Source organism: Myotis lucifugus, unplaced genomic scaffold (genome assembly GCF_000147115.1).
Source record: "Myotis lucifugus unplaced genomic scaffold, Myoluc2.0 scaffold_0, whole genome shotgun sequence".
Classification (NCBI taxonomy): domain Eukaryota; kingdom Metazoa; phylum Chordata; class Mammalia; order Chiroptera; family Vespertilionidae; genus Myotis; species Myotis lucifugus.
This window is the reverse complement of record NW_005871048.1, coordinates 281,603-305,993: the sequence shown is the minus strand read 5'-3', so window position 1 is coordinate 305,993 and position 24,391 is coordinate 281,603. Positions and strand designations below refer to the sequence as shown.

At 45.4% G+C, this 24,391-nt stretch overlaps 1 protein-coding gene across 2 annotated transcripts; it reads left to right on the top strand.

Annotated features, from left to right (window-relative positions):
* AGFG2 (ArfGAP with FG repeats 2) lies at positions 1–24,391 on the top strand. Of its 2 annotated transcripts, XM_006081024.3 has the most exons (13): positions 1–416; positions 9,661–9,754; positions 10,900–11,015; positions 12,312–12,465; positions 13,041–13,206; positions 13,924–14,049; positions 15,146–15,178; positions 20,491–20,611; positions 21,016–21,098; positions 21,286–21,369; positions 22,274–22,402; positions 22,772–22,857; positions 23,205–24,391. In XM_006081024.3, the coding sequence occupies exons 1-13, from the start codon at positions 196–198 to the stop codon at positions 23,262–23,264; spliced, it is 1,473 nt and encodes a 490-aa protein (XP_006081086.1). In that variant the 5' UTR covers positions 1–195; the 3' UTR covers positions 23,265–24,391. The 2 variants fall into 2 exon arrangements, with proteins under 2 accessions (XP_006081086.1, XP_006081087.1); XM_006081025.3 differs by lacking the exon at positions 15,146–15,178.

Here is a 24,391-nt window from a genome sequence, read left to right as displayed (position 1 = left end):
GAGACTAGCCAATCAGTGTGCAGGATAGGCGAGGCTTGGGGCTGAGGAGTCTCGCGCGGACGCCGCGGGCTCCCCAGCTTCTGTCAGGGGAGTCTGGCGTGCGGAGGCGACTGAGGAGGCGGGAAGGCGGTAGTGGTTGAAAGGGAAGGGGCGACCGCTGATTTGCTGGGAGGAAGTCCGAGGGAGTGGGCAGTCATGGTGATGGCGGCGAAGAAGGGCCCGGGGCCGGGCGGCGGGGTCGGCGGGGGAAAGACGGAGGCGGAGGCGGCTTCGGAGGTGTGGTGTCGCCGGGTGCGGGAGCTGGGCGGCTGCAGCCAGGCCGGGAACCGCCACTGCTTCGAGTGCGCCCAGCGCGGCGTCACCTACGTGGACATCACCGTGGGCAGCTTCGTCTGCACCACCTGCTCCGGCCTCCTGTGAGTGGACTGGCGCGGGGGAAGGGGTGGCCGCGAAGGAGTGGCGGGGAGTCGGTGTGAAGGCCGGCGAAGGGACGGAGCCGAGGTGGGGGGTGGCGGGGAGGCATGGGACGCGCCGGATGTGGTGAGAGAGCCCTCTGTGCAGAGGTGTCGTGGGGAAAGGGAAGGGGCAGCCGAGGCCAGACACACGATTGGAGTCGCGGTGCAGGGGGAAGGAAGGACACAGGCGAGGAAGGGAGACACTCCCTACGGGAGGCAAGGAGAACCGAAAGTGGGGATGGATGGTTGAAGAGAACTGAGGGGAGGCGGTTCGAGATGTAAAAGGCTGGAGAATGACAACCCTTGAAAGGGAACTTCATGTACCCGGAGGACAAAAAGGAAAGAGTAGGGCAAACTGGGCTCAGGATGAAGGAGCACCTGTTTTCCTTCTGGCTTGTGGCCGTCCTGGAGTGGGAGATGGAGAAACCGAATTAAAATAGGCAAAGTAACCCAGGGTGAGAGCACAGGGATAGTGGCAGGTCAGGGGCCAGTTCAAGCGTCCAGGTGCAGATCCTCATCTTGCAGGGCTTTGAAATGCCACCCAGAAGTAGGTATCTTACAGATCTAAGTGATGATGAGAGCTGATGGGTTGCCGTGTTAGAGAGCTCAGCTTTTCCAACTTTTCCAAAGGTTTGTAGATCTGGATGAGCCATCCTTATGTGTAATAATTTATGTCTTTAAGCTCCTTGTTGCCATGGCTTGATCCTAGTAGTAACATCTTGCAACTCTTTCTAGACCGAGGGAGAGGAGAATGGTTGTGTAATCTGATTCGCTATCCTTGGCACTAGCACTGTATTTGGCCATGCCTGAGCTAATTTAGAACCACAGTTCTAGCCCAGATTTCTGGTTATATAGTAAGTTTCTCTCCGCCCCCCCCCCCCCTTAGGGAATTGTTTGGTTAGATACACGATTAACATTTGATACCAAGCCTGTATCTCTATTTTTTATCTAGGCGTTTATTATTACTGTTTTTTAGTGTTGTTTTAATACATTAGTTTGTTTGGTTATTGGTTTCATTTTTAACAAGGAGTGCTTTCCTTGTTTCTTCTTAACACCTTTAGGAGCCAAGGAGAGAGCGGTATTGTTCTTGCTTGACAGATGGGAAAACTGAAGCAAAGAGAGGCTTAGTAATTTATCCAGTGCCGTGCGGGGCTTGCTGTTTTCAGCATTTGTTGTTTGATATTAGTTATGATCATGGCAGATCAGAAATGAGGATCCAGGTCTTCTAAGATACAGTTTAGGATAATTCTATATTCAGTTTTTACCTCCTTTGCCAAACTGCTATGTTCTGATCAATCTCACTTGGGTGTTGTGAGAAAGGACTTGACTTTGGTCTAAGTAAAAGCCACTGTGTCTCTTAGGATAATGATTTAGAATCCAAATAGAAATGTGTCAAAAGCTGTGGTAGAAATGAAAGTGAAGCAAATGATAGAAACTAGAGATTAGGACAAGTACTCTGACGAGAGAAGGAGCAAAATTTAGAAATATTTATAGCATAAAGTAGAAAGAGAGCAGATTCGTGAAGACCTTGTTATGAAAAGGAAAATGTGATTATAGAGTCCGGAAAAAAGTAAAGAAAAGCAGAAGGTTAAAATTGATGATATTAGGTCCTAGGAAGAAAATGCTAAGAAACAGTGTTAATTCATTCCCATGGTTAGCTGTGATGGAATGAAAGATAAAACCCTGGAAGTGCTGACATCGTTACCATAATTTTATAGATCTTCGTTTAAAGTGTCCCACAGACAACATTTCCCTTTTATAATGAATATCCTTCAATCAGGACAGAAGGAGGGGCAAGGGATCTGGGACACATTAAAAACCTGGTTTCTTTTGCTGGAAAAGTTAACTCCCTAAATATCAGTGCGCAATTTGCAAAACTTGACCACTTTCTCCAGTGGCCATTATTGTTGATCCCATTAATGAAAAGTCAAATGACTGGTCTGGAGAGACACTGGGTGGAGGTGAGTATGGCATAAGGGTTGGTTAATAGAAAAGTACCCCAAGAGGCCTGGCTCTGTCTAAGGCAGGGGTGGGGACTGTCCAGCCCTCAGGCCATATATAAGGCCCATGAAATAATTGGGTCTGATCCTGCCAAGGCATTAGAGGTTAGTTAATTAAATGTTTGACCAAATATAGCAGACTAATTTTTAAGCTGATAATTTTGTATGGCCCTCGAATGATGTTATAAATATCCAAATGGCCCTTGGCAGAAAAAGGGTTCCCCACCCCCTTGGTCTAAGGTGTATGTTCCTCAGACTAGGGCTTATCTATCTATCTATCATCTTTTTTTTTTTGAGGTCAGTCTCTATGTGGACTCCACTTTCCATCCTTGGTTATCAGGGTTCTCTCCAGCTACTCTTCAGTTGACTCTTCAGGATGGTTTTTCTGTATTTTAGTTGTAACTCCCATTTGGTCCTGGGAACATGTCAGTTAGCTTCCACTTATTCTGGCCCTATTTTGGAATCTCTAGGGCTTAGCTTTTTAGGAACTTAAGTTCCAATGGGAACAAATGGTAGGAATCTACTAGCTCTTTTTTTTTTTTTTTTTTAGGGTTTTTTTTTGTTTTGTTTTTTTTTGTTTTTTTTAGTTTTAAAATTTTCTAGAAAGGACATTTTTGCCAAGTATTTTGGTAAAGCATTATGAGAATCACTCCGAGTGATTCTTGAAGTGGTAGACTTTAGGGAACATAAGCTAGGCCAACCCTATGTTAGCAGGAAGTCACAGTAGAGTGAAGGGTCAAAAAGGGGCTGGGTCACTAAATGAAACTGAACTGAAGGCATGTTGAGGTTATAAAGAAAGATATATCAGATGAAATTCTATAAGAAAGCTTTAGTTTCCTTGACTGTGATTATCTGCCTGGGTTCCAGTGGTACTTCTCATTTGCTAATTGGAGTTCTAATTAGCATGGACTAGAGCAAGGCATATAAACCTTTTAAAGGTGTCTTAACAGACTACTACCTGTGCCCTCTGATGTGGGAAGGGCTGGGAGCTGGTGGTGGCCAGAGGCAGAATGTGTGAGATGGAGCATACTTATTGCATTCTGCAGAGTGAGGGATGGAGCACACACAATCCAGCAGGCAATGGAAAGGCATGGCTCCACAGTGACACAGACACAAGTTAACACCATAAATCCACATGGTTGATTGCCCATAGATTAGGATTTTTGTGGTAGTGAAAATTGTGGACTGTAAATAAATAATTAAATATATAATTGCAGGTAGTGATAAATGTTATGGAGTTAAATAAAGCTCAGCATGGGCCAGAGAGTGGTGGGAACTCATATTGACGTATGATGATAAAAAGAGATGAAATATTCTTTGTTAAAATGAAGAGGAACGCTGGCCAGTGTCACTCAGTGGTTAGAGTGTTGGTCCACGCAATGAAGTGTCGAGGATTTGATTCCCAATCCAGGGTACATATCTGGGTTGCAGCTTTGATCCCCACCCTGGTCTCAGGGCAGTTGGGGAAGCAACCAATCAATGTGTCCCTTTCACATCGATGTTTCTCTCTCTCCCTCTTCTTCCCTTCCTTCCACTCTCTCTAAAAAATCAGTGGAAAAAATATCCTCCGGTGAGGATTAACAACAACAAAAAATGAAGAGGATATTGAGGGTGAAATTGAAGTACCATACTCAACACCATCTCCAGAGAAAGGAGACAGCAGAGTTGGCTTGGTATTTTGAAAGACAGTTTTCTGTTGAGGGTGTTACAAATATGTTTACCTCTTAGAGCAGCGGTTCTCAACCTGTGGGTCGAGACCCCTTTGGGGGTTGAACGACCCTTTCACAAGGGTTGCCTAAGACCATCAGAAAACATATATAATTACATGTGGTTTTTGTAATTAATCACTATGTTTTAATTATGTTCAATTTGTAACAATGAAATTGGGGGTCACCACAACATGAGGAACTGTATTAAAGGGTCGCGACATTAGGAAGGTTGAGAACCACTGTCTTAGAGGGATGGAGTATTCTGGGGGCAGTGAGAAGAATAACCAGTTACAAGCTGGCTGAATTGGCTGATGTAGCAAGGTTGACTGTTCCAGCCAAAGTTGAATTTCCCAAGATCTGAAGAAAAATTCAGATTTTAATATTGGTGGGTGGGTGATGACTAAGCATTCATCTCTGCACATGTGAGCTCATTCTCACTATCTCTTTTTTAATGAGAAATACTTTCTCAGCTGTAGCAAAAACCCACAGTGTTGGTGTGAGGGCCTGAGAGAGAGAGGCTGTTTCTGCTGTTTCTAAATTTACATACATACTACCACAATTGTAGGTCCCAAATTTGACCTAGTTTTTATTCATTGGTTTTATTCATTGGTTTTCTTCCAATACCTAATTTCCTTAACTTGGTATAGATCTTTTTAATTTGCCCATGTTTGTATGGAAATAATATAATAATTAATAAAAATACAAAAATAAGCTGTATTCTAAATCTACTTTTGCCCCACCCTGTACAGGTACATGTGTTAGTTTGTTTATTTTTCTGACTCTTCTACCAAAGGATGAATCTGCTATTTGAAGCTAGGTTGGGGTAAAAATCGCTGTTAAAAAGGATTTCTAAAGCAGAGCCTTCGATGTTCTTCCTTGTTCTGGTTTGCTTGCTTGCCTCGATGAATAAACCCCTTTTCTGTAAGAAGAAAGCATGGTGAGGCCTAAAATGTCATTGACATCAGGGATGGGCACTACCTTTGGTACCCAGTTTTTCCAGCAAAGTATGTGACATGCTTCCCTGACATGACTGTTTGGGTCCATCGTTTAAGCCAGGGGTCCTCAAACTACGGCCCGCGGGCCACATGCAAATACAAATATTGTATTTGTTCCCATTTTGTTTTTTTACTTCAAAATAAGATATGTGCAGTGTGCATAGGAGTTTGTTCATAGTTTTTTTTAAAACTATAGTCCGGCCCTTCAACGGTCTGAGGGACAGTGAACTGGCCCCCTGTTTAAAAAGTTTGAGGACCGCTGGTTTAAGCCATTGTCCTTCAAGTCTCAGTGGATACTTGTCTTTTCTACTTCTGCACAACTTTACTCTGATGATGGGATTGAGTCAGGATTAAGGTGGACAAAGCTCTGGGCTGGGTGTCAAGAGATGTGCTTGATAGCTCTTTATTTGTGACAAGTTTTACCCTCTGTCACTTATTTTCCCTGTCTGGTTTATTAGTGGTGGCTCCTAGTTGAAGCACTTTTTATCTCCACGAAGGGAAAGGTGTGTGTTAATAATTCAGTACTTTTCCATCGGTCCGGGTTGGAGAGATAGACATGTACCTTGCCCTTATTTTAGTCCCATTCCTCCATCCCCTCCCACCTCACCTTTCATATTCTCCTCTGCTGGGCTGAGGTGGACAGAGTTTCACTAAATTACAGACTTAAGCACTTTATCATATGAGGCCCTTGGACAACTTAAAAAACCCCTAAGAAAATAAGTTACCAAAAAAAGAGAAGAAAGAAAAAAATTGTAAAAGGATTAGCATTGAGCCTGAAGAGGAAGGCAGCTGATAGTATCAGGATTCTAGTGACTACAAGAGAGGACAGCTGTTATCATTGTCACTGAGGAACAACAACAGGAAATGGCTTGAAGCAGGGGAATTTAGATTAGGAAGAAGTTTCCTAAAATTAGTGAATTTGACCCTGGAACAGTGTAAAAGGGATACTCCCTATTAGGGACTCTTCTTGATGATGTTTGGGTTCAAGGTAAGGATTAAACTGGTGAGCTAACCCCTGCTTAGGCTAAGAAATACAAACTGGGGTGTACAAATTTGAACACAAATATTCAGAGGTAAGGAATTCCCAAGTTCAGATTTGGCAGAAATGAAAGCACTTGGGTGCTGGGTGGAACTGTTTTTTTCCATTGTTGACCTGGCAGAACCTTCTCATCTGAGCAGCTGAGCAGGTTTGAGGCTTTTATGAAGCAAGCTAGAAGCAAAATATGGGCCAGTTTGAGGGTGATGACCGCAGAGAAACAAAAGGTGTGGTATCTAGAAACATTAGGGTGCTTAATAGAGGGGGGGGGAGAGAAAGGCTAAGAGAGAGAATTGGGCAGACTTTAGTATCTCTGCAAATTGCTTCACTTGCCAAGTAATTCAGAGTACTTTAAAGATTGAGTACTTCAAATGTTACTTAGGTTCATTTTGGGGAAAAGGAAACTGAAGTGGGAAAAGACTTTATGACTGGGCTCAAGGCTTGCATCCTAATAATGTACTTGCTTTCAACTGGAAAAACCTGCACTATTCTGGGCAAATAAATTTATCTCTATATTTCTCCCAGCACCTCCTGGTTAGAAATAACAGGAGGGTACTTCCTTCTAGTTCTCACTTCTTTTGGGGAGAACCTGAGAGTTAATTTGGGGAGACTACATCCAAGTTGGAGAGTTGGGTCTGTTTAATTCTAGGTCAGTGACTCACATCTGACCCACTGGATGACCCTGGTTATGTACCCAAGGGAAAGCAATACTCCTAGACAAGTTAGTGTCATCTACTGGGAGGGGAGGGGCTCTTGTTTCTAAATTGCTTCTCTCAGCCAGCAATGGCCTCTATGATTCAGAAACAAATTCTGACTCATAGGCCATGGAACTAGTCCTTCTGGGCAGCAGAATGTTGTGTTACCTTATAGAGAACTCTCTCTGCCCCTATACTGTGGCTCTGGTTATAGTACATAAGCCAACCTACAGACATTAAGGTCAAAGCAATGGTTGTTATGCTTTGGAAACATCCTATTCCGTCAGATTCATTTGGCCCAACGAATCTAAATCAGTTTCTCTGCCTTCCCTTTATCCTGTCTCATCCTTCCTCCCCCTCAAAAAAAAAACACCTCTAGTTCAAGCTTAGCCATAGAAAGTTCTTTTGACCTGGCATGGCTCAGTGGTTGAGGGTCAACCTATGAACTAGGAGGTCACAGTTAGATTTCCCGGTCAGGGCATGGGGCAGGGCAACATGCCCAAGTTACAGGCTCAATCCCCAATGAGGGTGTGCAAAAGGCAGCTAATCAATGAATCTCTCTCATCGTTGATGTTTCTATCTCTCCATCTTCCTATCTGAAATCAATCAAAAAAAATTTTTAAAGAAAGTTTTGTTGTTCTAAGCATCTCCTCTAGATTGATACATGGGTCAAGTTCCTTCCCCTCCCCCTACAAGAAAGCACACCTCCCTGTTTATACTTTGCTAACAGTTCCTGATTCTTCTTTCCGGAAATGTCAGGGACCTTTGTGTGATAGGCTTAGAATCTGTTTTTCAAGTGTAAACATAATATATTTTTGCTTTTCCCCTGATACCATTTATCTTCCTTCCTCCACTACCGCATCATGGTGCTAATTCTCCCTGATCCAGCTGTGTGCCTAAATTACACCCTACTGCGTTGAGAAGTACTCTTGTCCAGGCTCCTTGGTTCCTTCTTATAAGCCAGCAGTCCAGTGATTGGGGACCGGGTTCTATAATTTTTGTATCCCTCAAGGTGCCTATCACAGTGCCTTGTGTTTGGGCAAAGTAAATATTTGTTAGTGGGAGGTGAAGAAGAGGACCAGGATCACCAGGTCAGAGAGGTCTGCTCTGGCTAGACCTCAGAAAGGTTTGGTATTCTGAGAGGGAAGGGACTAGTTGTTAAGGTGAGAAAGGGCAAGGGAAGGAATATAGAAGTAGGCTGTCTGGACTTCAAAACGAAACAAAACAAAACCATTAGTAAGAGAGGCTTCAGGAGAGAAAACTGGAATATCTCTGAAATGTGATCAGAAGAGAGTCTTCAGGGCAGATCAAGTTTAAGAGCTATTGTTTGACATGTAGTAACAAAGCCTGCCTTCTGGTTCTCCCTGCTATTATCTTTCCTCATTGATATTGCTTGTTTTTTAAAGGAGTATTTTCAGACTCTGCTGAAAAGGCTAGCAGCAGAATTATTGAAAGTGCCCTCAGTTGTAGCCTCCATGGTAGCCTCCAATGTCCTGTCCTTTGTTAGAATCCGCAATCAGGAATTGAGCATCCAAAAGGAGCCTGCCCTTTACTGTTCACTCTGTACTGTGTCATCTGTCCTCCCTCCCTGCCCCCACCATCTTCACTTACACTAACCCAAACACTGCCGTTCTTCCAGCCTTGGCAGGAGCATCTTTATTCTGTGTGTGCACCTGTGAGCATGAATGTGTTGTCCCCACCTTTTTCTAGGATTTTCATTTGGTAAATTTTGTTATCTCTTCCTTCTCCCTTTGCTTCCTGAAGGCATCAACCAGGACCCTATTCTAGAGTTACAGTGCTTTTATTTTCACTCACTTTTTCCAGGGGAGTAAAAGTTTGAAGATTTCTCATCATTTAGACTGTCTTTCCTGAATGTGCCTGTGGTCTTTCATTCCTGATCCCAGGGTCTAGTTTATTTGTTTTGGTTTAGCCAGTTATGTTTTAATCTGATGAGGGCAGTAGGTCTAGACCAGAGTCAAGCTTAAGGTATAAGGAACCTGCTTGGCTTAGCCTCAAGTTTCCCATTAGAACACTGGAGGCAGTTGCGGGTGGGGAGGTGGGGGGGAGGGGGCGGCTCCCAAGGAGTTAACCCAGAGCTTGCACAAAAGCATTCACATGCCAATCTCATATCTCATTGTTGAACCTGATTTCCTCCTGCTTCATTGAAAGATCTAGAAATGAGAAAATCCAGAATATTTCTTTTCCCAGAGATTTCTTCCTGAAAGAGAGGGACCCTCTCTATTCCTACTACCATGCCAAACTTCTGTATAGACACGAGGAGCAGCAGCTAGCCTAGGGACTCTGTTTTTTTGTCTTTAAATCTTATCTTTGTTAGTATTAATCAGGAATTATCATGGGCCTTTATTTTTGTCTTCCCTTGTTCTTGAGAAATATATGGGCTCTGGGACCTTGAGGATGTGCTGTAGGTCTCGAACAACGATAAAACAGGAAATGGGAAGTGGTTGCACATCTGAGTTCCCAGAAGTACCCCCTCAGCTGAACACTGAACTGCTGGGGTCTGAGCCAAGATAGAGGAGGTCTCTGGAGGGGCAGTCTCTGCCTTCCTCACTCTGTCGTCCTTGTCTCTTATTAGAAGCCTCCAAAACATTCTTGCTTCCTTCCTTTCTTTGAATTAGGAAGTAGCTCAGGAAGGAAGTTCTACTTGAGGCTAATTTATGTGTTGTTTTATCCTTTCTCCCTTCCTCCCCTCCCATAAACAGACCTGCAGCGCTAACTGCATTATACTTCGCTTTCTTTCTATTTCTCTCAGGAGAGGCCTGAACCCCCCTCATCGAGTCAAATCCATCTCCATGACAACTTTCACTGAGCCTGAAGTAGTATTCCTGCAATCCCGTGGAAACGAGGTGAGCAGCCGCTGATGGAGTATTACAGGCTAATAGTTGCCCTATCTGCTGGAGAACTTTGTCTTAAGATTATAGAAAAACCCTTCAGTTTTTTTCTAGTCGAGTTTTCTTATTTTTTAGAATATAAGATATCTTGCCTTATGTATATTTACAGATCTCAGTTATACAAATTGTGGTTTGTAGGCCCCTTGTTGGAGGAATCAGGGAAAGAAGCAAAATCTCTGCAGAAGGTTGTCCTTGGGCACTTGAGGGGGGAAATGGTTAGAGTTTCACCTTGATGAGCATTTAGAGTTGACTGGGCCTGCCCCTCTCATTAAGATCTCCTGGAGCTGACTTGAGCCTTAGCAACCCAGGTTTAAGTCCATGTCATTTACTTGAAAGTGAGTTAAACCCCTTCCTCAGCTAAATCTGCTGGTAGGAAGATGGCCATTCTTGGTGTTAGCAGTACACCTAGCTTACAACTGATTGGCTTACTTGGAGGGTGCAAACAAGGGCCTCTGGAGGGTGTTCTAGAAACCACAGCTCTGAAAATTGCCCCTGCCCTCACCCCCATCCAAATTTAGTTCCCATAACTCTCATGGCCCTCTAATCCTCCTATATAATAAAAGCGTAATATGCAAATCAACTGAACTACAGAACAACCAGTCGCTATGACGCGCACTGACCACCAGGGGCAGACGCTCAATGCAGGAGCTGCTCCCTGATGGTCAGTGCACTCCCACAGGGGGAGCACCGCTCAGCCAGAAAAGAAGCCAGGCTCACAGCTGGCGAGCGCAGCATCGGAGGCAGGAGTCTCTCCCGCCTCCACTGCAGGCGGATGATAAGGAGTGAGGGGTCCTGGACTGTGAGAGGGCACAGGCCGGGCTGAGGGACTGCCCCCCCCCCCAGTGCACAAATCTCATGCACTGGGCCTCTAGTTTCTTTTATAATATTTGTCACAGTATATAATTATAAGTTTATTTATTTATTTTTTATTTAAAGCATGACCTCCCCATTAGATGACAGCTCTGTGAGGACAGGGCATCATGTCTTCACACTGTGTCCATGCTCAGTAGATATTTATTGATGAATAAACTGGAAGTGGTATCATTCCCCTTTCATGCTTTCTGCCCCAACTCCTCTGTCACCTAACTCCATTCCTTTAGGTTTGCAGGAAGATTTGGCTGGGTCTCTTTGATGCTCGGACATCTTTAATACCAGATTCCAGGGATCCTCAGAAAGTGAAGGAGTTTCTCCAGGAAAAATATGAGAAGAAGAGATGGTAAGGAGGAAGAAAGAGATTGATATGAAGACATGTGTCCAATACATACTTCATCTGATAGTCCAGATTCTAAAGTTGAATTGGGGCTTCTCTCAAAAGCTAGACTTGGGTTGAGTCTGTTTCACTCAGATTTGGTTAGGGCTAAATTCTGCCTTCAAAATAATAAAGCTACATGGAAAGATAACTTGTTCTTGGTCACTAACCTTGCAGCTTTGATGTCCCCTCTTTTGGGAAGATGGTAGACTAACTGGAGGGGGAGCTAGCCCTGTGGGAGTGGGGTTAGTTTTTATAGCTCACCTGATTTTATATATTTCCTATATAATTTTTTGCTTTTAGCCCATTTCATTCATGATTTGTATGTTTGTTGTTTTCTGGAAGAGGAAAACAGCGTCTCTATTCTCCCCTACCTTTTCTTTCCCGAGGTGTCACTTCTTATTGTTTGATTTTGGGGCATGAGAATGTTGGGAGTAACTATAGGGTTGAGAAGAGAATGCAAGGAGATTGGTGTGGTACATAAAGCAGCACTTTGGATTCCCTCCTGGGGGTGTCCTCACAAGAAAGAAGATTCTTCCAGAATAGAGACCAAACACACTGTAGTGAGAGGGATTTTATAAAAAGTAACAGGACCTGTCAGGAGAGGTTTTGAGCTCTTAGAAGATGAGGTGGCAGGAAGTTTTACTATGAGACTGAGAATCTGAAGAAATACCCAGAAATAAAAGGAGGGACCTTGAGTAGGAAGCTGGAAAATAGGATCACCTATTCATCAGCATTATTGCAGATGTTATACTTGAAACCCAGATGGTTTGACGTCAGAAAGAGGAAGGAATAATAGGCATAAGCCAGAGGAAACTGAACGTCCTGCAGAAAAAAAATGAGCATCTGACAGTAAAGGGGAATCTCAAGATAGGCAGAACTTTGCTTTGTTGCTAAATTCCTTTTAGTTCAAAAAAGAAAATTAGGAGAAAATGAAAAAGGATTTTGGCTGCTATAACCTGTGTTTTTCCAAGCACCTAAGGCAGCCGTGGGCAAACTACGGCCCGCGGGCCGAATCCGGCCCGTTTGAAATGAATAAAACTAAAAAAAAAAAAAAGACCGTACCCTTTTATGTAATGATGTTTACTTTGAATTTATATTAGTTCACACAAACACTCCATCCATGCTTTTGTTCCGGCCCTCCGGTCCAGTTTAAGAACCCATTGTGGCCCTCGAGTCAAAAAGTTTGCCCACCCCTGACCTAAGGTGAGCGAGGTCCAAGGTTTTACCCCTCTCCTTTCAACCTAATATTCTTTCTCGAAGGTATGTCCCCCCAGATCAAGTCAAGGGGCCCACTTACACCAAAGGCAGTGCCTCCACCCCTATCCAGGGCTCCATCCCGGAAGGGAAGCCTCTGCGTACACTTCTGGGGGATCCTGTGTCGTCTCTTTCAGCTGATGCCTCCACCTCTAGCCAGGTAACTCTCAGATCTGCCCTTCACGGTTACTTTGGAATTTGGGAGACAGGAGTATCAGTTTCCTAAATCTCCTGGACTTAGTAGACAACAGTTCAGGAGCTGTGAGTTGTTCTCAGCCCTGCTGTTACCTATGTCTTGCATCTGTCACCTTCGACTCATATCTTTTGGAAGAAAGAACCAACAGGAAGTGGTATTTAGGGAAGTCAGAGTATGAACTCCAAACCTGACCATTCCTCCAAGGAAACACAGAAGGGGCCGGGACTCTGCTTCAAGCACCTGGGAAAGATGAGGAGGTAACAGCTCCAGGGGCACTGTTGGGCAATATCCCTGTATATCTCAGAGTTACCGTGACTAGTATGCTCTAAAATGTGTGGTTCTGGGAGCTGGTGTACTGAGAAGACAGAGGAATTAGGTATGAGAGAAGCTAAGGCAGTTTCTGCCCAGGAATCCTCTCAGTTGAGAGCAGTTTCTTGCTCTCCTTTCCCTCCACTTGCGTATCTGGGGGTCGCCTGGGGAGCCCTGCAGGGGCTGGCATTTCTGGGATTCCAAGTGCTATATGTAATGTCTTCTCCAAGTCTGTTAGCCAGTCTCAGGCTCGGATATCTCAGCCCCGGAGCGCTCAGCCACCTCCCCACTCCTCGGTCAAGAAAGCCAGTACTGACCTGCTGGCTGACATTGGTGGAGACCCCTTTGCTGCTCCCCAGACAGTACCATCATTTGCTGCATTCCCAGCCTTTGGGGGTAAGTGGGACTTGGGTTAAGAACCTTACTACAATATATGTACCCTTAACACAAAAAATTCACTTCCCTGGGGGGACCAGGTTTTACTTGGCCCTAGCTGTCTTCACATGAACAAACGTGATGGTAATTCCGAAGCCTCAAGGCTGGGAGGATTGGGGTCACAGGGGTACCAGGGATTATGTTTGGGAGTTGGGGCTCCTGGCATGTTTTTTTAGAACACTGGAAATAGACTTTTTATTACTTTCACTCTATTAAAATGGGAGCAGGGGGATTATCGTGTTCCATATACCCTAACGTCTTCCCAAAGATCAGCAATAGCCAATAATAGAGTTGAATAAGGTGGTATCTAGTTCCCCTTTTTGCTTTTCAAGCCCCTTTCTCCCCCAGAAAATAATTTTCCCCACATGATTCTGCTCAAACTAGACCCTGACAAAAATGTTAATGCCTCATGGAGTAAGGATAAAAAGGTGATGGGAGTGAAGTTAGAGCTTCTGAGATCCCCTTACCCCACCTGTGTCTAGCTCTCTGCCAAAAGCCCCTGCATCTCCCCCTGAAAAGGATCCTGTGGAAAGGCAGATGCCCCATCGGGTGGCCTTTGAAGGCCTTTAGAATTAGTGTATATTACTCTATTATTATTCCATTATTCTAGTTAGTGTATATTACTGTATATTAATATACATTTTATCTATATAACTTTTGTATTCCCTTAACCTATAGGCCAGACACCTTCCCATGGGGGCTTTGCCAACTTCGATGCCTTTGGCAGTAGCCCCAGCTCTTCTGCATTTGGAAGCATTCCTCTGGCTCGCCAAACCCCGTTTCAGGCCCAGCCAACAGCCACAGGTAAACTCGGCCTCACCGGTGGTTTCCTTTCTCCCAGCTGCATCCAGCTGTTCACATCCATACATCACCTTTCATTCACATCTGCACCAGCCTAAAGAATTGTGCAAAGTATATAAAGAGAAGCTCTAGGAAAGGCTGAGAGGATTCTGATGAGATAATTTTTGTGATGAAGAGGGGGCTCTATTGTTCTATTTTTATTTATTTTTTATTCAGAGAGGAAGGAAGAGGGAGAGAGAGAGAAACATCAATGATGAAAATCATTTATCGGCTGCCTCCTGCACACCCCCTACTGGGGATCAAGCCCGAAACCCAGGCATGTGCCCTTGACCGGAATTGAACCCAGGGCCCTTCAGTCCGAAGGCCAATGCTCTATCCACTGAGCCAAACCAGCTAGGGTTATTGTTCTTTTTTGTTGTTGTTGTTCTATTTTTTAATGGAAGGGAAATGGCTAAAATTTCAGCAGGAGCTATGCAGGTTGTGCACTAGGAGATTTTTAACTGGGAAGTATGAGAGACCTGAGTCCTAGAAAAATTGAGAAAGGACATGACCTTTCCTCTAGAGTGCTCCATTGTCTGTGTTGCAAAATGCCCAAAGGGATGGGTCAAAGTCCAAGGCAGTCTCCAGAAGTCCTCACCCATCCCTCTTAGAGCAGAAGCCTGTAAACCCTATGTTGTGTAGTTTATGTTATACAATTGAAAGAGAGTCTAAAGATTGCCAGCGGTTCTCAACCTGTGGGTCGCGACCCCTGAAAATACATCCTGCATATCAGACATTTACATTACGATTCATAACAGTAGCAAAATTACAGTTATGAAGTAGCAATGAAAATAATTTTATGGTTGGGGTCACCACAACATGAGGAACTCATGTATTAAAGGGTCGTGGCATTAGGAAGGTTGAGAACCATTGCAGCATTCAGCTTCTCCCTAAGTGCCCAGGCCTCGAGTCTACAGAGTGGACTCCCTTTGGACATCCTTGGATGCGGGAGGGCAGCTGGAGTGCTGTAAAGAGCAGATGTCTGAGGAAAGCCAGTGACTTACGCTCTTTTTCTTTCTCCCACCTTCCTGCCCTTTCCCTCCTAAACCCTCATTGCCAGCCAGTGGGATGCTGACTGGAAGTTACAGCTTTGGTAAGTTATCCTGCCTACCCGATAGGCACCCAAGTTAGGAGCTTACCTCAGGTCCTCTGATCCTAGAGTTTTTAGGTCTGGAAGGAACTCTTCAAATTTAGCCATTCTCCAGATGAGACAGTTCAATAGTTTCCCTATTCGTGCAACCCACAGAATGGCAGGCCTCGACTCTGGGCCCAGGCTTCCTGACTCTTGCTCTGCCCACAGCCTTCCCACTGTGACACTGAACTGGCCACTTGCTTTTGTTTTTATTTTATTTTCATACTTTTGAATGGGACAAGAAGAGACATTTTTATATTGATAAAAGTTTTAAAAAGTACGTTTAACTGACAGGGTAACCTTGAAATTCATAAAGCAATAACTATTAGATAATTAAAATTTAATAAACCAACAGAGAGGGAGGCTATAACAGACTCTCACAAATTAATAGATAAAGTAGACAGACAGTTAAGGAAGGAAGTCAACCATTTGAGTAACACTTTAACAAGTTTGACCTAATAAATATAAATAGAATTTTTATTTATATATATAGTATTTGCAAACATAGAACCATTTTACAATTTGGGAAATTTGTAGGGGACAACAGAATCTCCATAAATACTAACAAATAGAGATTACACAGGTCACATTCTATATGATAAAAGATGTCCTAAATAAAACTTAAAGGCATGGAACAGGGAGGAGATACTTACAACCTGGAAGATAGACAGAAAGCTAATAGCCATAATGTGTTTTATAAAACACCTATAAATAAGAAAGAATAGGATAATGGACAAAGGATATAAGCAGATAATACCCAGAAAAAATATGAAAATGTCTTTGACCTAACTAATCAGATGCAAATTAGGATAAAATATTCATTTTTGACATTATATTAGCAAAAATTTTAAAGATTGATAATGGCCAATATTTTGTGGGGAAATGGGCCCTTTCTTTAAAAAATTGATTTCAGAGAGAGGAAGGAGAGGGAGAGAGGAATAGAAACTTCAGTAATGAGAGAGAATCATTGATCGGCTGTCTCCTGCACATTCCCTGTTGGGGGTCAAGTTTGTGCCCTGTCCAGGAATCAAACCATGACCTCCTGGTTCATAGGCCGACACTCAACCACTGAGCCACACCAGCCAGGCAAATGGGCCCTTTTGTGAGCTGTTGGTAAGAATGTAAATTAGTACAGGAGTATTCAGGTTAGCAAGAGGAAAGTGTTCTTGGGAATTGGAGCTCTAAAGGAAACAGTCTTTACAAGGTTATTATAAATTGGTCTGTTCAGAAATGCATTCCTAGCACAGTTGATTGTTTTAAATATTTTAAAGGAGAAAAAGAAGGCATTAGCCCTGGAACCATTCCTGGCTGAAACGGGGATGAAACTTTTGTTCATTGTCTGATCATCTCAAAATGCAAAGTCTGCAGCCATATCCAGAGCCAACCAGCATTTATGAGGCTCTTGTCATTGCCAGAAGCATCCTCAGATTATCTCCAGGAGGAATGAAAGATTTCCCCATTTTGCAGGAGAGAAAACTGGCTCAACTTGATTAGTGACTTGGCCAAAATTGAATAGCTGATAAGTGGCAGATTCCATTCACTTTGTACCACATCATGATCATGAGGTTGCTTCTGTGAGTGTGATATAAAAGAACTATTGGGCCCAGCTGGTGTGTCTCAGTAGTTGAGTGTCAACCTATGAACCAGGAAGGAGGTCAAGGTTTGATTCCCAGTCAGGGCACGTGTCCCATTCCAGGCTTGATTCCCCAGTAGGGGGCGAGCAAGAAGCAGCCAATCAATGATTCTCTCTCATCATTAATGAATCAGTCTCTTTCTCCATCTCCCTTTCTCTCTGAAATCAATAAAAAAAATGTTTTTAAAAGAACTATTGGACCCTAGCTGGTTTGGTTCAGTGGATAGAGCGTTGGCCTGTGAGCTGAAGAGTCCCGGGTTCGATTCTGGTCAAGGGCACATGCCCAGGTTGCAGGCTCGATCCCCATTAGGGGGCATGTAGGAACCCCCCAACCGATGATTCTCTCTCATCATTGATGTTTCTCTCTCTCTCTCTCTCTCTCTCTCTCTCTCTCTCTCTCTCTCTGTCTTCCTCTCTGAAATCAATTTAAAAAAAAACACACAACTATTGGGTATGAAGTAGGAAGATGTTGGTGAGAGGTGGGTATTTCTTCTGACAAGCCTTGTTGTATTTTTATATTTCTAAGAGGGAGTATGGAGAGGGGAGGTTTCTAAAACTGCAGTTTTCCCTGAAACTGCTCCAGAAGTGAGGCTCTGGAAGTATATTAGAAGCAAACCCAAGCACAGATACTCTAGCTGTGGCCTCCTTTCTGGGAATGTGCTCTTTTTAAGGTGTTCACTTCAAGTAAGGGCCAGTTCTGCCCTCTGCTGTCCACCAGGAGACACACAACACTGCTTGCAGATGGAACCACAGCCCTTCTCCCAGCCCGGGAGGACAGAGGACCTGGTCCTCACTGAGGGGAGTTCCCTGACATGAAGGCCCAGAGCAGGACTGAAGAGTCTGATCTAAGGGAGCTGTGTTCGCTCAGAAATTCCATGTACCCTGAGTCAATCAGGCAAGGGAAGGACCTGGGGCTGGAAAATCAGAAGGTCCAACACCACCCTGCTGGGTTTCCAGCCTTCTTCATGGCCTATGGAGTGGAGAGGATTGAAGCCCAAGAATGTGCAGTGGCCTTATAGCCTAGCACTTGTTCCTGTAGGAAGTCCGGGGGTTGGGGAAGAAGAGTGGCCAGGAGAGCACTGTCTGTTAAGTGCTGGCACCCTAGAAGCAGCCCATCTTTGGAACCTTGCAGTAGCAGGCACTGGGCACCTGTCTTACCTGCTAGATTCTCAGCTTCTCCAGGTTAGAGCCTGGTCACCATCAGTTAAGCTCATGCCTAGTACAGTGAAGATACCCTTAAACAAGCTTTTGGAGGAATACAGCTAAACCTTTAGAAAAGAAAAGGCATGGAGATTTAAATTACAATTCTGGGCATTCAGGAAAAAAACAAAACTTGATTGACAAAACAGGATGAGGTTTGAAGGAGCCAGGGAGCAACACAGATCGGAGAACCAGCTTGGCTTTGCCATTTCCTTCCTTGTATCCTTTCTTTATCTTTTCCTTTCCCTTCTTTTCCTCTTGTCTCTGAGAGGAAAAGTATCTTCCATTGTGAAGGATCCCTCTCACCGTTTCCCACTTTCTGCAGGGCTTTCTCACATCAGCTTTATCTGAATAACACTTCTACTTCATTTCCCTGTGCTGGCATATTCCCTTTTCCCCACAATATGCTTAAAGTTTCCCATTCTACAGAACGTTTCCACAGCCTTACCCATGCTAGTCTCTTGTCACAACTCCTCTCCACAGCCATATCGCTGGGAAGAGGAGCAGATGGCCTTCATTTACTCATTTTTTACTGTCCTGCTTCTCTCTCTCTCTTTTTTTTTTTTTTTACAGATTTTATGGCATAATATATATTCTGTTGTGCACCTTGATTTTTTAAACCTTATTAGATCTTTTTTTATCCATACATTAACAGCTTCCTCATTTTTTAACAGTCCAACATATGTATATATCATAATTTATTTAATCAGTCCCCTGTTGGTGAATATTTAGGATGATTCAGTCTTTTGCTGTTAAACAGTGCTGCAGTTAACCCTGTATGTCATGTTTGCGTGTGCAAGTTATATCTGTAAGAAAATTCCTGGCAATGGAATTGATCTAGTAGTATTTTTATTTATTACTATAAATATGTCAAGTGCTCTGAAGGAAAAGAACAAGGTGCTCTGAGGAAAATCAGGATCGAATTCACATTAGTGCATCAGGAAAGGTTAAAGACATGGTTTTGTTAAGCCCAAAGGGTGAGTAGGAGTTCGCAGGCCAAGGTCATGGGTAGGGCCTCTTGTTCAAGGCAGAGGCAGAGCATGTGAAAAGGCTGGAGCTGAGGGTCTAGGGAGGGTCTTCTTCGCTTGTGTTCCTGTTCTGAGCCAGCCATTGTATGTTTCCTTTAAGACTCTGTCTTGCTTCTCTGACCCTACAGATCATTTCTTAAATCATATGTTATAATACCTCACATTTGTGTTATATTTTAGATTTTAAAACACTTAGAGGGTCTTTACAGCTACCCTGTGAGATGGTGAGAAAAAAATGGAGAATGAAATAGTTTGCTGTAATCACAATGGTAGCAAGTGGTACAGTCACAAGTAGAATCCAGTTCTTCTTACTTTACCTATTCAAATAGTCATTGTTTGTTTGTTTGTTTATTTGAGAGAGAGAGACATCCAGTTGTTGCTTCACCCATCTGCACATTCATTGATTGATTCCTGTATGTGCCCTAACATGGGTTTGCCTTAGGGAATCGAAACCTTGGTGTTGGGGGACCATGCTCTAACCAACTGAGCTACCCTGCCAGAGCTATTCATTCATTCTTGAGCACCATCATGTTGCAGATACTATGCAAAGTGTGTTTCCCTTCAGGAATGAGTCTTCCAGCACTCATAAAAATAAAACTTTTTTCATTTGTAGCCTTGTTATACCCTCACAACAGCCCAGAATGGTTGACAGATGATATGTAGACACATAGATAAAGAGGCTTTCAGAAAATGACAGGGCCTTAGGCCTCGTCCTGTGAGACGAGATTGCTCGGGATTTCCAGGACTCTTACTCTGTGGGCTGTTTTGTAAAACTCCCACATGGGGCTTGTCCTCGGCTTTTTCTTTTTAGATGTGAACCCCAGGGAGGGCAGGAGAACCCTGCAGTTGGCTCTGCCCAGTGAGCAGTGTCTCTAAGCCCTAATCTAAGCTCATAGCATCAGGGTGGCTTCCCCAAAAAAGAAGTGGCTCCGATGGGAGTGCTGATGGCTGGAGATTTATGCTCATCACCTCCAGTGCCATCTCATGAGATTCTCCCAAGTGTCCTTGGACCTTTCACAGCTCTTCCCCCACCCTCTCTACTTGCCCTTCATAAGATTTATCCATGAGTGGAAATGCTGGTTTGAGTAAATTACAGTCTCTTGAGGGGAAAAATGGAAAGTGTAAGTCAAGTCACCATCCCTCCCGCTCTAGGAGAAAGCTGCTTTTCTCTCAGCGGTGGCGGCTTTGAGCACTAGGAAGATTGAGAGCCTAGTATCACATGGCCTGGAATCCTCAGTGGGAGACAAGTCCTCCTGAACTGGGTGATTGTGGGAGGACTGGGCTGGCTCAGAGAACCCAGGTGGTGCCTCTCATGTGATCACTCCACTCCTCCACTGCACCCCATCTTCTCCTGCCCTTTCCATCTTGTCTCCAGCCCAACACTCCCTGTTTTATTTCCTATGACTTACCAGGGAGCAGCCAGGTGACTCCATTTGGTGCCGCCTCTCTTGCACCTGCCAGTCAGCCCAACAGCCTCACAGATATGGGCGGCCTCCTGGGACCTGGGGCATCAGCTGGAGGTATCCCTAGCAGGTAGGCACAGACATGGGTTTGCCTTAGGGCAGGAGAGTGGGCCAAGAAACCCTGGCCTTGCTTTTCCCAGCCCACTCAACTCCTCCTGTCTGGCAGTACTGGGTGTGCCATCTCCTAGTCCAGCGGTTCTCAACCTGTGGGTCACGACCCCTTTGGCGGTCGAACGACCTTTCACAGGGGTCTCCTAAGACCATCCTGCATATCAGATATTTACATTACGATTCATAACAGTAGCAACATTACAGTTAAGAAGTAGCAACGAAAATAATTTTATGGTTGGGTCACAACATGAGGAACTGTACTTAAAGGGCCAGAAGGTTAAGAACCACTGTCCTAGTCCCTTGCCCAACTTATCGCCTTGGTCCTGGAAGCTGTGCATGCTGACCTCTCTCCCCGCATTGCAGCATCTTTGGGATGACCAGCCAGGTCCCCACACTCCAGTCGGCCACCACTGGCGGAGGTGGCAGCACAGGGCTTGCCTTTGGAGGTGAGTCTTGCCTGTGAAGACCCAGGGAGGGGATCCAAGTCCTAGAGGGAATTGGGAACTCTGGACAGGGGTGGGTGGAATGGAGAGAAGAGTTAGGGGAATGCTCAGTTATCACAATATTAAGCAAATGGGGGGGGAAAAATAACCATCTTTTTTTCTCATCTCTACCCCATTCCACCCTGAGCAGCCTTCACCAACCCTTTCACAGCACCTGCCGCTCACCCTCAGCTGCCTTCCACAAACCCATTCCAGCCCAATGGCTTGGCCACAGGTAAGCCTTCCAGACTGTCCCCTGTCCCTGTATCTCACAGCACCAATTTCTCTCCCCTCACCCCTCCTCGCACACTGTTAGGAGCAGCAGGCAGCCTCAGCTGGCAGTTGTGGTTTCCCAAACTAGTCCCCCTGACCACCCTGCCCCAGCCCAGGCCAGACCCATTTTAGTGGGCAAAAAGTAGAAGCACCCGGGTTACAGAATCAGAATTTCAGAATTAAAGACATAGACTGCTGTTTACCTGCATCAGTTCTAAGGTTGTTTTAGTGTTGACTGATAATGGCAGTGATTCCTCTTTCTCCAACCCTCTGTATCCGAAGGTGAGCCACCTGAAATCATGACCCTATTCCCTGCCCTCATCAGCCAGAGTGGTATGGTCTCCTCTCACCCTGCCCCTCCTCAGCCTCTGCTTTCTTTCTTCATGCACTACCATCCCTTTTTGTTCTCAAAAACCTTGAGGCACGAAGAGAGAATAATAACAACAGCTTCCAGTGGTGTGGCATGTGGCAGGCCCAGTGCTCAGTGCTTTACATCTGTTATTTCATTTTCACAGTGGCCCCAGGAGATAGGTACTGCTCCGTTTTAGAAATGAGATAACAGGCACAGAAAGGGCTGATCATTAGCTCTTTATTTATGCAGTTTAATAGGTAGCCTACAGCTGCCCCCAGTTCTGTGTAGTGTTCATGTTCTCCGTGCCACAAGCCATGTGGGCAGGACGCAGGCGGGTTTGATATCTTGCATGGAAGCTGAAGAGTTCTCTGGCTCATTCAGGGTACTTCTGCTGGGTGCCTCTGGTTAGGGAAAAACTCCATTCTATTTTCCCATCTTGGAAGGATTTAGGAAGAACTGTTCTCCAGCCTATGTTCCAGACCTTCACCTGAGCCTCATGTCCCTCCCTCCACAGGACCTGGCTTTGGGATGAGCAGTGCTGGACCTGGCTTCTCCCAGACAGTGCCACCCACCGGGGCCTTTGCCACCACCTTCCCACCACCGATGTTCTCCCTGCAGACCTCGATGCCTCCGCACCAGAACGGTAAAGGATTCAGACCTCACCCTCCTTCCTCACCCCCCATTGCCCACCCCCAGCAACTGTGTGTGTGTGTGTGTACGCGCGCGCGTGCAAATGCGTATGCACACGTGTTACACACGCCCACAGGTATACTAGGGAGCCAGACGTGCAAGCTAATTCCATTTGGGACTATAGGGGAGGAATCAGGGCAGCACCAGACCTGCCTGTGTACTCTGACTGCTCCATACGTTTATTCCCGTCTTTAGCAAGGCCCCCCTCACTGCGCACCTGGGAGAGAGCTGTGCCTGCCCTGCGGGGAGGGAGACAGAGCAGGTCAGCACCGGCATGAGGGCCGGGGCTCATGTCTGCTGAGTTTTTGCTCTTGCTTCCCAGGATCTTCCTTCAGTGACTTAGGACCAGCCAAGCTGGAGCAGAGGCCACTCAGCCAGCCAGGGGGCATCTCCACCAATCCCTTCATGGTGAGTGCCCCAGTCCATGGTGCGGGGCATGGCCTCTCACTCTGGGTCTTGGGGACAGAATCCTTCTAGAAGAGGGTGATGTGGGGTGGAACTTAGACCCCTTCCTCATAAAGTTCTGCCTTGTCCAAGCCAGGGATGAGGGGGGTAGTTGATGGGCCTCAGTTCTTCTCTGCCCTGTCATCTCCCCCCAACACCCACCCCCTCCACTTGGCTCTTAGCTCCTTCGAGTTCCCACTCTCCTCAGCACAGTCATGTTAAGGGAGGAAGGAAGCCTGCACTGCATTTCTTCTGTGGCCTCCAGCTTTTCTTCTTTAATCTAACAATTTGTTTTTGTTGTTTCTTTCCAGACTGGATCTTCATCAAGCCCATTTGCCTCCAAACCTCCCACCACCAACCCTTTCTTGTAGCACTGTGTCCTGGGAGCGGGGGGGTCTCTTCCCTGCTCTCTGGGGCCCTTCTACTCCCTGCAGCTCTGGTGACCACTTGCCTGTGGCATTTCTGTGGGTCCGGGACCAGAGTGGGCCTTGTCGTGCAGGGTAGGGGTCTTGGAGATGGAGGTGCTAATGCTTTGCTTGGAGCTTGCATATAAAAGGGCAGCTTCCTCCCTTCTTCCTTCCAGCCCCCACCCAGGCAGGAGGCCCAGGAGAGAAGGCAGGGCCTGGCTTAGAGGAGCAATAGTGTTTTATTTCTCAAATGATTAATTACAATGACAGTAACCCCCCTCCTCTCCTGCCCTCAGCATACACAGTGCTCCCTTTTTCCCCAACCCCGTGGGCAGAGGAAGCTGTGGGCAAAGGCTGACCAGGTTGCCCTGGGGGAAGCCTTCCCCATGTCCAGCTTTCCAACACTGTTCTCGTGGACAGAAGCACAGTGGGAAGAGTACCGGCAAGGTGGGCTGAGGTGCAGTGTTGACGTGGGACAGTGACCAGACAGGCTGAGAGGCGCTGGGGGACAGAGTGCCCTTGTGCCCTGGCTTGGGCCAGCACACCCTTTTCTCCATGGATTTTGCTTCCCCAGCTCTCTCCCTCATCCTGGACACTCAGAATGACTAGTTTTACCTACATACTTAGACATGTCCAGCTCCTGTCAAGCACTTTAGTTAGTTGTGGTGTCATGTTTGGATACCAGTGTTTTATATTTATATAGAGAGAATTTTCTAATATAGCCTATTATATATATACACAGAGAGAAAGAGAGAGATACAAGCAGCCATTCTCCCTCTCCCAGACAGCTCTTGTACATGGGGAATGGGATGTATCCCCATCTGTGCCTCAACCAGCAAAGCCAGAGCTCCAGAGTGTAGGGGGAGGGCAGCCACATGTTCTGAGCACCCCAGAGCCTGGGCTTTTCCAGGGAAAGGCTTTGTGCAATTGGCTACTTTTTTCCTTTCTTTTTTCCATGTACCTCCCTGGCCCCCAAATCTCTGCACCAAAGCTGTTAATAGGCAATGTTGGAAAAGAACTGCATTTGAAAGAAAAAGCAAATGGCACTCGGTCTTGTTTGGGGCCAGCTTGAGTGCCCTCACATCACTCAA